The sequence below is a fragment of the Oncorhynchus mykiss genome, chromosome 4 (genome assembly GCF_013265735.2).
Source record: "Oncorhynchus mykiss isolate Arlee chromosome 4, USDA_OmykA_1.1, whole genome shotgun sequence".
Taxonomy (NCBI): Eukaryota; Metazoa; Chordata; class Actinopteri; order Salmoniformes; family Salmonidae; genus Oncorhynchus; species Oncorhynchus mykiss.
Window position 1 is genome coordinate 10,915,343 of NC_048568.1, and position 16,542 is coordinate 10,931,884.

Sequence of the window (16,542 nt, forward strand, 5' to 3'; positions counted from 1 at the left end):
CCTGCCCTGTAATCAGTCTATGGACACGGTAAGACAGCAATTCATTTGGGTGAACTATCCCTTTAACAATTTATTTATAGTCTCTATGAGGTCAAAAGAAGAAAAAAAACACGACTTTCCCCTTCCCTGGGCTTTCACAGCACTCACAAAACCTATTTTAATTGACTCCCCTCCCCAAGCTTGGGCCTTGGAGTGAGTGATCATTTGTATTAATGCCACCACTGTTACAACGATCCCCTTCAGACAGTGAGAAAAAGCTTCTGTCTGGCTGGCTGGCGAGGTGTTATTTTGACTACTACTCACAAATATGATTTGATTTGGGCCTTTACTCCCCCCCCCAGCCACAGTGCTGGACAGCCTCATTGACATGGCCTGACATCACTGACAACCATATTGGCAGCCGCTGCTGAGAGACAGAGTTACGGTTCCTCTATGAAGCGGAGTCTGCGTCTTAAATGGTACACTATTCCCTACATAGTGCATTACTTTTGACCAGAGCCCAAAATCATAGCACTATATAGGGAATGGGTGCCATTTGGGACACAGCCAGAGGTCTGGCCCAGTGCTGACAGCAGCCCAGTGGTTTAGAGGCATTGAAGGGAAGATGATCTATGGCTAATCTGTTGTACTAATGATCCTATGGAAAACACCTGCGACCGAGCAGGGGAAATTGACTCCTAGAGGGACATAGGTTCACTAGTATACATCATTAGGGAGGGACTAAAAGCTTGAGTTGCCCATATTCCGTTCAAATATTTCCCTCATAGGGTCAAGATTGTGTACAAGAGGGGAACCTCATTTATCAAACCATCGAAGTGGACGTGCGCAAAAAGCCCCCCCGTACTTGACTTATCCGAGCGTATACCGATTCCCGCGGACTTCATCGTTCACACGCATGGTAAATATCCTGGAGAGAGAGAGGAGGATCGTGGTTCCCAAGGTGGTGTGATGTGCAGGAAAATCTCACCTCTCTCCTGAGACATGGGGGACTGGCTCAGGGTGGAATGGGAGCCCACATCAGACATGTTCCCAGGGGTCTGGGGGGCCATCTGGGTGCCTGGGAGAAGAGGGAAGCAAACGTCAGTGGGACACACACACATCCATATCTGTCGTGTTAGTGTGTTGGCCCGAAGAGCAGCAGTGTGTCTAGCAAAACGAACCCCTCTCCCTGGGAGCTGTGTGCCTGGTGCCCTTTAATGAGCCCTACAGTGTATGTGTGTGTGTGCAGCAGTTTCTGTGGCGATGGGATGCAGAGGCGATCACAAGTCCGTTGGTACCTCAGTGTGGGGGCTAATGGCTGACGGCTCTCCCAGCAGGGGTGAGAGTGTGTGTGTAGATGACTAAATAGTCTCCCGTCGACCTCGTTATCACCACCCAGAGTAGCGAGAGAGAAAGGGTCGGGGTATAAACTGTAACTCTGGCCACAAATAAGGACAAATCTCCCTAAACTAGTCCAGCCTGGCGTCAAACGGGCAACAAGGCGCTGCACTGTGGGAGAGTAATTGTATTACAGTGACTCCGAACTGCTAACATAGTTTAGAAACTATTTTAATGACTGAGGCCTTTGTTTTGGAGCTGAGGCTAGAGCTCCTCCCCAGCTGCCTGTACGGAACCAATCCCCAGCTGCCTGTACGGAACCAGACTTCTCTCTTCCACTGTGACTAACTACTATAGAGTCGCTAATGCTAAAGAAGTTCTGAAAGAACTGCCTGTAATGAGACAAAGGAGCTCTTTTTCCTCCACAGTTGTGCCAGTCATGACAACCAGAGCTGTGCTGTTCCACTGTGGAGGTCTCAGAACTGCTCTCTGAACTAGAAATGGCTGAAATACTACAAATTCAGTTAGTGTATCAAGCCTGGCAAAATGGCCCTTGTTCCCTGTCTGGAGTATGATATGTGTGTGTGTGAGATGGGGTATAGTGTTTGAAGGTTACTCCTAGAACTAGGTGCAGGATTTCGTTCTATACCTGGGACGCTGGCGGGGGAGATTGGGCCGGAGCGTGATTGGCTGGAGCCAACAGGTGATCCCACGGGGGAGGGCGAGGGGCCGCTGCGCAGGCCGGGGAGGCGCGGGGATACATGGGGAGAGAAAGGAGACTGGGCCGGGTTACTCTGCTCGCCCTGGCTGCTGGTGGACCCCGAAGCACTGACCGCTGAGCTGACGGCCACCTCTGTGCCCGTAGGAAGGTCATCTATGGTGCCAGACAGGTCCTGGAACAGCAGAGGAGACAAGAGAGGAAGGTTAGTGTGAGGCAAACCAAGGGGAAAGCCAGGGTGGTGTTCACACACACCAAAAGAAATAAGAAAAAAAAAAACTGAGTGAGCGACTACCTGGACGAGACCAATAACAAACGCAAATTAGTTTCCGGTTGCAAAACATTTTAAAAACGTGCTCCGTTGTGTGCTCTACATTAACATGACACAGGAAAAATTCTGACTTCGAGCCAGTCTGCTAAGGTCAAGAACACCTTGAAATACACATTAAGAACCTCCACCGGTAGGTAGTCAAATCTTTACCAGTTACTTGATGACTTGACATAACGTCAAACATAGACAGAGAGACATTGGAGTGTTGGAAATTTCTCTTGAAGTCCAGGAAGGCTTTACCCAATTGAGTCACCGTAAAACCAGGCAGGCAGGCGCATGGTGGAAAATATTATCCCAGCACTGCTGTCAGGCTAGACTGTCAGTCTGTTCCAAATGGCACCCTATTCCCTACTTGATGAAAAACTAACTGGGCAGAAACAACTCAGGTATTTAGACAAATTTGGCCAAATTACACCCATGAGAGAGCCATGGCAACGGCGTCAATGTCTTATCAGGAGTGGAGCCAATGTCTAATAGTGCCAACGAGTTGCCCTCCAAAGTGGCATGGGACCAAGTCATTTGCCTCCCCTCCCACTCAGCTACCGATTCCTGTGGAAACTGTGCAGTCCATGCTAGGGCTGTGGGATGCGTTAAGATCCCAAATTAATACAACCACTCGCATCAACAACAAATAAAAAAACTGTTAAAAGCAAATGAGGCTGATGCAACAGCTCAGAACATAAGCCTAAAATGTTGATAAACTATTAGGCTATTTCTTCACATTATAAACACAGAAAATGCACACACGGCAGTAGGCAAAACGTGGGACTGTTCCAAAAGGCAATAAATTAGCTGGAAAACACCACTCAAAAGTGACCAGAAATGTGATTATGCATGAAATACTTCACTATAAAAAGGTGCTTTTTTTATGGTGAAAATTCTTCCCCAAACTCGACACTCACGCGCCACCTTTGTATGTCAGTTAGGCTCTGCACCCCTTGCAAAGCAGATTAATGTGTCCAGCATCCCGGAGTCGCCTCATTGCTGTTGACGTTGAGACTGGTGTTTTGCGGGTACTATTTAATGAAGCTGCCAGTTGAGGACTTGTGAGGCGTCTGTTTCTCAAACTAGACACTAATGCACTTGTCCTCTTGCTCAGTTGTGCACTGGGGCCTCCCACTCCTCTTTCTATTCTGGTTAGAGCCAGTTGCAGAGTAGTACACAGCATTGTACAAGATCTTCAGTTTCTTGGCAATTTCTCACATAGAATAGCCTTCATTTTCTCAGAACAAGAATAGACTGAAGAGTTTCAGAAGAAAGTTATGTTTCTGGCCATTTTGAGCCTGTAATCGATCCCACAAATGCTGATGTTCCAGATACTCAGCTAGTCTAAAGGCGGTCAGTTTTATTGCTTCTTTAATCAGCAGTTTTCAGCTGTGCTAACATAATTGCAAAAGGGTTTTCTAATGATCAATTAGACTTTTAAAATGATAAACTTGGATTAGCTAACAACGTGCCATTGGAACACAGGAGTGATGGTTGCTGATAATGGGCCTCTGTACGCCTATGTAGATATTCCATTAAAAATCAGCCGTTTCCAGCTACAATAGTCATTTACAACATTAACAATGTCTACACTGTATTTCTGATAAATGTGATGTTATTTTAATGGACAAAAAAAGTGCTTTTCTTTCAAAAACAAGGACATTTCTAAGTGACCCCAAACTTTTGAACGATAGTGTATATTTACAAAATGACCAAGTAGGTGACCTGGAAGGCAAGACAAATCAAAGTGATTTGTAAGAAATGGTCTGATATCTGACTCCTGATTCAGACCTCTAGGAGACATGGTACACAAATGCTGAATCCAATACAATTCTCTTCTCAATAATAGATTATTAGTATCTCCCCCCTCCTTAGTCCTAAAATGACATTTGTTTTGGACCATTATCATGCGCCCGTCTCGGAACAGGAGCATGGGAATAAAATACACATCTATACACTTAAATAGCGAATGGAGGATGCTTTTCCCTTGGTTCATTTTCATGCCAGGTAGGCTATACTCCTGTTGGAAAGCAAAGCAATGTGCTTAATATTAGAAAAGTTGAGAAATAAATATAGTAGGCCTAGAAATGTTGGGCAAACATGAGCTCATGGGCTCTCATGAAGTGTTTGATTTAATTTTCGACACATTTGCATTGATGTCGAGTGATTATAGGAACAACAGTACTGAGTACCAGGCAGTTAGCACGTTTGGTAGGCTACAAATGAGCATCAGCAGCTTGGAGAAGCCTAATTACTGTGACTAAACCGTCACGTGGAATTTGACTGCGGTCATGACGTGTGACTGCCGGTGTAGTGGTAATACAGCCCCCACTCAGAGCTGGAGTTGGCTGACAGGCAGCTCTCACCTACGACCTTTCATTATGACACAATCTGAGGCCATAACAACCACTTAGAATGTATGATCAGTAACTTAACACACACACACACCACACACACAGCAGTGAAGACCATCTCTGCATAAAAAATATATATATTCTGCTATCAATCTTAGCCTACGTCAGCCAATTATACTTGAATGCACCTTACTGTGCAGTGGGATTCTTCTCCTCTCATTTGCACTCCTCTAAAGCTCCAAATGTGTCCCAAAAGTCTTTCTACTTCACCATCACAGAAGCGGATTGCGTCATTAGAGGCATGGGGGGGGGTTGGGGATTAGCCCAGAGCCCTGGTCAAAAGAACTCAGCCAAGGCCTTTCTCTTCAGTATGTGTAACACATTTGCAAAAAAAAAAGCCTTTATTTCAAAGTTTGAAAGGCATTGGAGGGCCACTTAAACCTGTTTACATATTCCTCAAGACTTGTGCCGCTTGCATGATTTATGGTTATAATTATTCACATTCGTTATGGGCCTCGGCTTACTAAATTGATGAATATAATTATTCAGCCTCATTGGTCTTTCGGGCTTTTACCTCCTTCCCTTCCCTCATCCCCCTTTCCATTCTAGACTCTGCAGTGAAATAGGGGAAGGATAAATAAATGAATGTGGGTTCTCATTGGGGCAGAGAGAGTGAGAGAGACGGACACAGCAGTAGCGCCCACATGCAGTCAGCTCCTCTCAGTTCACTCTTTCCATGCAGCGTTACCCTTGAGTTTGGGCAGCAGCCATGTAAAAGAAAACACCAACAACAGAGAACCATTACATTTTCTACAGAAATGCTTACAACTCAACTTTAAAGGAGCCAAGTACACTTGTACCACAGTGCAGAAGGAGAGGAAGTTGCCATTTTGTTTAGCTGCTGAAAATCTGTTTCTTATAGTATCTTGCTGATTTCCCAGCACTCAGAATGGCTCAGCCTGAGTGTGTGTGTGTGTGTGTGTGTGTGTGCTTGTGATTCACCACAGGCAGCAGTGTGGGGGAGTAAGTACATCCAGAACATTACTGTCCTCGCTACTCATACCCTGGCTATGTGGACACGCCGCACCAGGACCAAGGACTTATAATCAAAGACAAGCCTTCCCAAATGGCACCCTATTCCCTATATAGTGCCATACTTTTGACCAGAGCCCTATGGACCCTGGTCAAAAGTAGTGCACTATATAAAAAAAAAGGTATTAGGGTGCCATTTGGGACAGACTAGGTAAAACCAGGGATGTAAACTAGCTATGACCATGAACACATTCACCAGAGCAGCCGCCATTTTCTTCTTTTTCATCCCCCAGCCCTTTGATTCTGTCCATATAGCTTGATGAAAGAAAAGAGTTTGCCTTTGAAAAATATGCAATTGAGAAAATACTGAAAGCCAAGGAAGGCCAGGGGGACTGCCTGGGCCTCGCCTAGATCTCTCCCCTATCAAAATTGTCCCTGATTGGGCCTCCTGAGAAGCAGTAGGAGGCAGCAGCAGTGGTGGAGGTAGCCCTGAGCAGAAAACTGTGGTGTGTACGCACACAGAGACATTCACAAGACTGATGAGGGGAATCAGACTCTCCCCTACTGTGAAATCTGACAATCTGAAAGGAGCGCTGGCGTATTAGGTTTGATAAGCGCTCTCTGGAGGCTGTGTGTGTGTGTGTGTCTGGAGACGGTGGGAACGTGCCTCTGTGCGGAGTGATGGATGGGGGATTAGACAGACAGCCTCTAGAGGGGAGGGCACGCACACACAGACACACACACTCTCTCTGGGATGAGGAAGAGGCACAGTCATGCCATGTTCAAAAGAGGACTGACTGGCTATTCTTCTGAGGATGAGTTCAGAAGAAACAGCAAACTCAAGCACTGGTGCAGAATGGTAATGTGAACAAGAGTGAGCTTTTGTGTGTTTTAGTGTATGTGATGTGCACAGATGCCAGAATGAAAGAGAGAGGATGAGGTTCTTCCTGAAAAAACAGTTCATATGCCCACTGTGACTGCACCTTCCAAAGCATACCCCATAAGCACTGCCTTAGCAATACCATAATAAAGAAATGATCAATTGAGAGGGGCCTGAAATATAACCTTGTGGTACTCCTTATCTTTTTCCCCTCTCATCCTGTCTGCTATTTAGCCCAAGGGTTAGTGTGATGAGTGAGTCACTCTCCTTCCCGCCATCACAACACAACAAACGCATGTACGCCCCCCGGGGGAAAACTCTCACATTCACACCCAATTAAATATTGACAGCCAACAGAGGCTTTTTGTGGTGTCACCATTTCAGACGGCGCCCATCACCGTGGCTCTGGATGCCCCGGTCTCTGTGGAGATATTGCGGGCAGGCTAGAACCAATCGGCTCCGGGCCTGAATTAGCCAACCACCAATGAGGAATGGCGTCATAAGGAGAAGAGAGGCTTGGGGGAAGGAATAGTCGCTAGCAATAGAATGAAACGAACCCATCCCAAGGAGTTCTCTCGGAGGAGTTGAGAAGCATCAGCATTTGCAATCATGAGTAGCAGTCAGACGACAAACATGCAGGGCTGTGCTGGGAAATAATTGAGACTTAATGATAGCGTTTGAGAAATAGTGGGGAACGGGGACAGCAGCAATCTGACTGATTTCTCTAAGGGTGCCTGTGTGTGATTGAGGCTGGGCGCGTGTGTATAAACCAAATATAGCTGAGCAGTACAATTAAAACAATATATTCCTAATTTGGCTTGAATAGAGGTGCGGGACATGTTTGAGGGAGATGGGAGTTTGTGTAGAATAGATTTACCAATACGATCTGGAACAAAGGAAGAAAGCGAGGAACACGAAAATAAAACCCGCTGGCGAATTTGAAACCTGTCCAAGACTTTCATTATCTTTGATGTTGTAGATGGAAAAAAAGCGCAATTTAGTCAGCATAATTGCCTTCTCCCTTCGCTCTCTCTTCCTCCTGCTAATCAATGAGGGAGTGAGGGACAAGACCGAGAGCAAGAGAGGATGAGAGCAAGAGAGGATGAGAGCGAGAGAGATTGAGGGAGCAGCAGACGTCACCACTGGCTGCCTGATCCTGATCCTGCCACCCCTCCTGCTCTGCCACTGCAGTTGGCACGGCGCCAGCTGGCGCCTTTGTCTGCCACCGTGGTAACCGGCAGTGGCAGCGGTTAGTGCCCGTCTGGTGATGGACAGGCAGGCGCAACGACTGCCCATATTCTAGTCTGAGTCCCAAATCGCACACGATTCCCGATTTAGTGCACCACTTTTGACCAAGGCACTACATCGGGATTAGGCTATTTAGGGCACTATATAGGGAAAAGGACGCCATTTGGGACACATCCCTAGCCCCCATCATGGCCCATTCCTCCGTTTATCAAAAGGTCTAGACGGAATATGCCACACACAGAACCTATAATCTGCCACCCCACACACAGCCACTCTGGGAGGATGAGAAGACAAGCCCGTCTGACTGTATTCTAGTGATCGTCCAGGACATCCCAAGCCTTCAAACCAAGCACATATGTTTATTTCATGTTTGATAATTTTGCCCATGAACACATTTCTGTTTGCAGCCCATGGCTGTATTCATTAGACACCGAAAGGAAGAAAACCAACAAACTGCGTGGGACTACCTGAACTTGAAACTTGTTGCAAAACATTTTTGCTATGGTGTACACTATTGAATACAACCCATGTGTTCCACTGTGAAATGGACTGGATGTTTAATTTGACCCAGAGCTGTAATCTCCCTGGACACCTTTTGTTCTTGGTTTATCCTCATGGTGATGCAGTACGGTAAGGAAAAAGAGAGAGAGAGAGAGAGAGAGAGAGAGAGAGAGAGAGAGGAGGGGGTTGAGGGCTAGAGAGAGAGAGAGAGAGAGAGAGAGAGAGGAGGGGGTTGAGGGCTAGAGAGAGAGAGAGGAGGGGGTTGAGGACACACTCCACCTCAAGAGCATCACTTCTGCTCCGAATGAAAGAAGCTTTGCTTTGAAATGGAAACTACTGGCTCAGCAGATGCTTTGAGAGATGAGATTGGTAGAAAGATGAGACAGAGACAGACAGAGAGAGAGAGAGAGAGAGAGAGACACAGAGAGAGAGAGAGACAGAGAGAGACACAGAGAGAGAGAGAGAGAGAGACACAGAGAGAGAGAGAGAGACACAGAGAGAGAGAGAGAGAGAGACACAGAGAGAGAGAGAGAGAGAGACACAGAGAGAGAGAGAGAGAGAGACACAGAGAGAGAGAGAGAGAGAGACACAGAGAGAGAGAGAGAGAGAGACACAGAGAGAGAGAGAGAGAGAGACACAGAGAGAGAGAGAGAGAGAGAGAGAGAGAGAGAGAGAGAGAGAGAGAGAGAGAGAGAGAGAGAGAGAGAGAGAGAGAGAGAGGAACGGGCAGAAAGATGAGAAAAGAAAGAGAGGGTGGGGGGTTGGATAGACTGCAGGTAGAACAGACAGAGTAGCTGGTTTGAGAACACACTTCTCGTCCTAGGTTTTAGCGAGAGCGTGTGAGAATGAGAACGTGTGCTAGACGACAGATAAAGCTGACGGCAGAACACAGACTGCATCCCAAACGGCACCCTATTCCCAACATAGTGCACTAGTACCGTCATTGTGTAGGCCGTCATTGTAAATAAGAATTTGTTCTTAACTGACTTGCCTAGTTAAATAAATATATATATTTTTAAAACCTATGCACTATACAGGAAATAGGGTGTTTCTGTGACCCGCTAATCTGATCTCTGGTTAAAAAAAATAATAATAAAAAAACGCATGTTAATCTTCACTTTCCAGTGGAATGGCTTAGGCCCTAGTCTCACCCCATGGCAACATCTCATTGGCAGACTCACCTGTCTGTCAAGAGTCTGGAAGAGGACCGTCTTAAAAATTCTGGGGATACGGTGTGTAACCGGAGGGAGATTTTCCCCCACATGCAATTTATCCTGGCGCGAATGCGATCAACGTTCACCCTTGTCAGACTGCTCTAAACTCTTATTCACATAAGCGAGGGTACGAAGTTATCCCGCATCTCCCTGATATAAATAACCATATAGGAGACTTGGGGTGGGAGGGTTACTTTTACTGAGAAATATAAGTTGACTAACCGGGCGATCTGCATTGTGTCCCACCCACCACCCGCCAACCCCTCTTTACGCTACTGCTACTCTCTGTTCATCATACAAGCATAGACACTTTAACCATATCTACATGTACATACTACCTCAACCAGCCTGACTAACCGGTGCCTGTATGTAGCCTCGCTACTGTTATTTTACACTGTCTTTACTGTTGTTTTTATTTCTTTACCTACCTATTGTTCACCTAATACCTTTTTTTCCACTATTGGTTAGAGCCTGTAAGTAAGCATTTCACTGTAAGGTCTACTACACCTGTTGTATTCGGCGCACATGACAAACGTTGATTTGATACCAAATGTAAAAAGGTGTGTCATTGATCATTTCAGTATATGTCTATACAGCTTAAACCGAGCCATGCCTCTACGGCTTAATAATGGATAGAAATACTGCTTCAATCCTGTAGTAGTCTGTGCACAACCTTACCTCCAACAACTAATGTTTCAGCTTATATTTCATCTTACAATGCAGTTTACGATCTAACAGCACAGCACATTGAGTGCTAATGATGTAAAGATCAAGAAATGGTGGGGAGGGAATCTTTCCCTCTAATTCTTCACGTACGCACACAGTGGGTAAAAACAGACAGGCCCTGTGATGCTTTTCCACCTCAGCGCTGTGGCGGGCTTGATGAGCTGTTGCTGAACGGAGCTTGGCTCCCTGTAGAAGCTCACAGAAGAGAGGAGAGCAGAGCAAAGAGAGGAGAGGAAAGAAGGAGAGCTGAGGAAAGCAGAATATAGGAGAGGAACACTGCACTGGAGCTCCAACCCTCTCTCCCCCATCTGCCCCTGGGACCCAGGCCAACCAATGGCAGCACGGCAGCCCATCCCCCACCCCCTGCCAACTGCTCAGCCAACCACCTCTCTCTCTCTGCCTGCTTTAGTCTCCCTTCCTCCTCCCTCTCTCCCTCTCGTTTTCCGTCCCCCTTGTGCGCATTCTAATTATGGGGAGTGAGCCGCAGCGCACGAAGGAGAGAGAGAAGAATCAAAGGAGCTACGGAGAAAATGGAGAGGAGAAATGAGAGCGAGAGGATACATTCTAGGGCTCAAGAGAAACACTCTCCTTTCAGCCTGCAAATAAATTAGAATGCAGTGTATGTGTGCGTGTAGGGAAACACACATACGCTGTATTCTAATTTACACCCTGCATTCCCACACTCCCCTTCACTCCCTCAAATACCATAGCCCCACTATCAAAGCACGGGCACAGGGGAGAGGACGGGAGCCCAGACATTGAAAGAGGAGAGAAAAAAATTCAGAAGATGGAAAAGAGAGGGGGGAAAAGAGGGAGAAAAATCAATGTATGTGTAAGGGGAATGGAAACAGCAGAAAGAACAAAAATCATTGAGGAACGGGAAAGAGGGAGGGGGAGGCTGGTTGTTTCAGAGAGCAGGATGTAGCTAATGAACAGCAGACGAAGACAGAGCAGAGAGAAGAAGGAAATCACAGAATGCAGGCTTTTTGCGTTCTCTTCCCGCTCTACTCTGCTATAATCTTTCAAACTCAGCAGCCTCCCCCCTTGCCTCGCTGGTTTATTTATTGCGGTGCATTTTTCTGCCTCTGAAACGAGTTCTGGGCTCAAAGCCCCCACTAGACCTTTTAATCATCTTATGCCTCATATTCTCTGTTGGTTCTCTCTCTCTCTCTCTCTCTCCTCTCCAACTCACTCTTTGAGCTGCGCTTGCTCCTATTCTCCCACAAGTAAACATTAGTCGGTTCTATTGTTTTGTAATACAAATATTTCTCTTTTCCTTAACCTATCATTTTCACAAAATGGGCTCTGGATAGAGAAAGAGAACAGCGTGGGCAAATAAATACACACCAAGAGGCACTGCCTGTCTCTGTGTGTGTCGCATTTCCATCTACGTGGGCTGGTACCCGTGTCTCACTGGGACATGGCTCCAGAGGTCCTGCTCGAACTTGGAGCCAAGGCAAAGTCCTGGGTACTTTTCAGCTGGCACTTACATAATGACTTCACAAAGCAACAGTCTTTAATGATGCAGAGGTTGTTGATTCCGCTCGCCCAAAGTCTTTAGTGTCACACTCCTGATGGAAACACGATTACACTAGAGCTTACATGAACATAAAACACTGACGACACCCTAGTGTGGGGCTAAGTCCCCCCCCAAAAAGCACCAACCTACACAAATCAGGTGCTCCTAAAGCCTTCTGTAGCTCCTGATTGGCTCTGCTGCTAGAATCTGGTGATGGTGCTAGTGAATAGTGTCAACCACTATGTCACACAGTGGATTTCATAATTTGTCTCTCAGTGTACTAGTAACACAACTGATCTGGTGTTATTGTAGATGCTCTTCCCGATAAGGGATTCCTTTGAACTTCACAGTTAACCCAGTGGCCGTGTCCGACTACCCATACTAGCGTACCACATGCTTAAAACGGCATACTATTTAACATGTACCGTTTAGTGCAAAGTATGTCAGGGCCGCAACACAGTAGCGGCTCCTGATTGGCTGAGTAAGTGGGGCGGGGCCGAGTGCGGGTGGATTTTTCCAAATTCAACAGACATGCGTTGCATTAACCAGCCTGATAACAGCTCATTTCCAATTCAACGAATGTCTCTAAACTCTGAACAGGGGAGGAATGGAGTTATAGGCTTACTCAGGCTGGTTATAGGCAGACTATCACATTCAACCTAAACCGTAGCCCATCTATCCTATTGATGAAGGACTGCAGACAGAAACAGATAATTTTGTTCCATATACAGTATTTATTTTGTGAAACCAAAGTGCTAAAACATACAGTACCAGTCAAACATTTGGACACACCTACTCATTCAAGGGTTTTTCTTGATTTGGACTATTTTATACATTGTAGAAGAATAGTGAAGACATCAAAACTATAAAATAACATATGGAATCATGTGGTAACCAAAAAAGGGTTAAATCAAAATGTATTTTAGATTTGAGAATCTTTAAAGTAGCCAGCCCTTGATGACAGCTTTGCACGCGCTTGGCATTCTCTCAACCAGCTTCATGAGGTAGTCACCTGGAATGCATTTCAATTAACAGGTGTGCCTTGTTAAAGGTTCATTTGTGGAATTCCTTTCCATGTTAATGGATTTGAGCTAATCAGTTGTGTTCAAGTAACAGACATCCCAACATCAACTGTTCAGAGGAGGCTGCATGAATCAGGCCTTCATGGTCAAATTGCTGCAAAGAAAACACTACTAATAGGACACCAATGAGAAGAAGAGACTTGCGTGGGCCAAGAAACACAAGCAATGGACATTAGACCGGTGGAAAGCTGTCTAGACCGTTGGTTCCATCCGCTGTGTCTTTGTTAGACAGAGTAGGTGAACGGATGATCTCCGCATGTGTGGTTCCCACCGTGAAGCATGGAGGAGGAGAGATGGTGCTTTGCTGGTGTCACTGTCAGTGATTTATTTAGAATTCAAGGCACACTTAACCAGCATGGATACCACAGCATTCTGCAGCGATACAGTTTGCGCTTAATGGTACTATCATTTGTTAATGAACAGGACAATGACCCAACACACCTCCAGGCTGTGTAAGGGATATTTGACCAAGAAGGAGAGTGATGGATTGCTGCATCAGATGACCTGGCCTCCACAATCACCTGACCTCAACACAATTGATATGGTTAGGGTTGAGTTGGACTGCAGAGTTAAGGAAAAGCAGCCAACAAGTGTTCAGCATATATGGGAACTCCTTCAATACTGTTGGAAAAGCATTCTAGGTGAAGCTGGTTGCAAGAATGCAAAGCTGTCATCAAGGCAAAGGGTGGCTACTTTGAAGAATCTCAAATATATTTGTTTGTTTAACACTTTTTGGTTACTACATGATTCCATATGGTGGTATTTTATAGTTTTGATGTCTTCATTATTATTCTACAATGTAAAAAAATAAATATGTACAAATAAAGAAAAACCCTTGAATGAGTAGGTGTCCAAACTTTAGACCGGTAGTGTATATCAATTAAACACCAACACTTTTCAAACTACTTGGCCTACAATTAAACACCACAGCAAAATCTTCGCTATTCGTCATATTACCAATTAAGTAGCCTAGTTTCGTTGTTTGGCTACTTGAAGAGAACTAGGGCCTATAACGCGCAGCCCACCTCTTCATCTGTATTGTGGAAAAGTGTGCATCGATTTCTAATAGAAGAGCCAAAATGAGCGGAACACCCTGGCATTTAAACCATACTCAAGTTTAGAAAACGCACACTGCATTTTCGCACACTGAGAACGCATCATGTGTGATTGCGTCGTTTCCCGTTATTCGTTGATTTCGGTAGCACAACCCCATATCTAAATTGATCAGCTGTTGTCGCAGCCGAAAAGAGTATGACATCGGGGCATTGGAACAACACTGGATTTTCTAAACGTTGCATACTATAAAATAAAAAAAAATGTGCGCATACTCAAACGGCCTACTTTAGGACGCAAAGTATGGGTATTCTGAGAAAGCTGGTGTTCAGGGTGTCATTCCTTATTTAGGCACCAGCATCGCCATCAGCCCCTGGTGCAGAGGAAGTATTATCTGTGTTCCTTGAGTGTGTTTGATTGGAATGTGTACACTTGCAAGTAGTGTAATTAATAGCCGGCCGTGTTTGATCATCCCCGTAATAAAGGGAATTTGAAATATATCCCCCCCCATTCGTATTTATGTAACATCAGCCAGTCTTTTTAAATAAAATAATACAAATAAAATAAACATGGTTAGCCTCCTGGAGGTAAATGGGCTTCTCTTTTTTTCGTGGTCTTTTCTTATGCCTTAACGAAGGATGAGTCCCAAATGGCACCCTATTCCCTATATAGTGCATTACTTCAGATCAGAGCCCTACGGGCCTAGTTAAAATATAGTGCACTTTAAAAAGGAATAGGGTGCCATTTGGGCTGCAGCCCAGGCCTCAGAGGTTTAAGGGCGGGAAAGCAGCAAAGGGAACCCTGTTGTTGCTGTGTGGTTGTGATGTCTGTTCTGCGTGGTTACAGACACATGCTAATGGAGCTAGCGCTAGAAACCAAAGCCAGGCTCACTAAGCCTCTCTCCTGCTGAGATGCACACTAATACCTCATGCAGACTCCCAACTACCTGCCACATAGGTTTCACTCATTATTTACACTGATTGATGCGTGTGTAGCTGGTCGCCATAAGGAAAATTGCTATTTTAGGCTTAGGAGTTAGGGGGGTTGGGGTTAAGGTTCAGGGGTTAGGGAAAAAATGATTTTGAATGGGAATCAATTGTTTGGTCCCCACGAGGATAGTAAAACAAACGTGTGTGTATGTGTCAGAGAAAGATGGCTAATGATGTATGTCCTTATTTTCCTAGACCCTCTTACGCTTTCAGGGCACACACACACACGATTCCCCTTAGACAGTATAGACTTTGTCCCACTATGTTTAAAATAGCTAGGACAAAGGCCAACTGGACAACACAGAGTCGTAAGAACAAAGCTACCCCTTTAATACAGAAACATACTTTCTCCACCAGCACAAACAAATCTACATTTACTGGCCAAATTCCCTCTCGTCGCCACTATTTAACCAGACAAGTGGTGCATCTCTGACAGGAGAAAATCATCACCAATAATAATAACTGAACAAAAATATAAAACGCAACATGTAAAGTGTTGGTCCCATGTTTCAAAGATCCCAGAGATGTCGTAAACGCTCAAAAATAATATTTCTCTTTACATCCCCCGTTAGTAAGCATCTCCTTTGCCAAGATAATCCATCCACCTGACAGGTGTGGCATATCAAGGTGCGGATTAAACAGCATGATCATTACACAGGTGCTGGGGACAATAAAAGGACACCCTAAAATGTGCAGTTTTGTCACTACACAATGAAATAGATGTTGCAAGTTTTGAGGGATTGTGCATTTGGCATTCTGACTGCAGGAATGTCCACCAGAGCTGTTGCCAGAGAATTGATTGGGTGGGCCTATGCTCTCCCAGGCCCACCCATGGCTGTGACCCTGCCCAGTCATGTGAAATCCATAGATTAGCACCTAATGAATTTATTTCAATTGACAAATTTCCTTATATCAACTGTAACTCCGTAAAATCGTTGAAATTGTTGCATTTACATTTTTTGTTCAGTAATAGTTCCTTAATTCCTTAAGCCGTTTAAAATGTGGCACGGTCGGATGTGGGGTGATGTAGTGAATAACGCGTGGGCCACTTGGCTCAAGGGTGTGACAGTGAGAGCCCTTGCTCCGTTTCTCTCTCACAGACAGACACACCACACAGTTTGAATGTCTTCTCCTGCAGAATGAGAGAGCAATAGTCATTAGGGGATGTGATACGTGGGCAAAGCTTTGCATGCCCTGTCGGTGGGCTGCCTCTCATCTGCCTCTCTCATGCTGCTTTCTGACAAATAAGGGCAGTGTGGACAGGACCCCACATGTACCTCTAACACACACACACAGTGTATGACAGTAATCCCCCCTTGTGGGTGTCCAGTGGGGCGCTTGTCATCCTGTGTGTGTGTGCGGTGTGATGTGTCAAGACGACAGCGAGATCACCTACGGGGGGGGGGGGGGGGATTAACGTACCTCGTATTCAGACAGAACTGGCAGGTTTCCTACCGCTGAACAGACACATGTCAAACAGAGCCCGTGTCCTAAATGGCTCCCAATTCCCTTTATAGTGCATAACTTTTAAATTTTTTTTTACCAGGGCCCAGTAGTGCACTATAAAGGGGGCAGAAGAGGCCATTTTGTCTG

General features: G+C 45.5%; 1 protein-coding gene across 11 annotated transcripts in view; it reads right to left on the reverse strand.

The window, feature by feature from the left end:
- arid1b (AT rich interactive domain 1B (SWI1-like)) overlaps positions 1-16,542 on the reverse strand; it is a 110,672-nt gene that overhangs the window by 29,857 nt on the left and 64,273 nt on the right. For all 11 annotated transcript variants that reach the window (XM_036975621.1, XM_036975620.1, XM_036975622.1 and 8 more), the window contains 2 exons: positions 1,967-2,210; positions 968-1,057 (listed from right to left, as the gene is read on the reverse strand). In XM_036975621.1, coding sequence (XP_036831516.1) covers positions 968-1,057; positions 1,967-2,210 — 334 coding nt within the window. The remainder of the gene's footprint in view (positions 1-967; positions 1,058-1,966; positions 2,211-16,542) is intronic.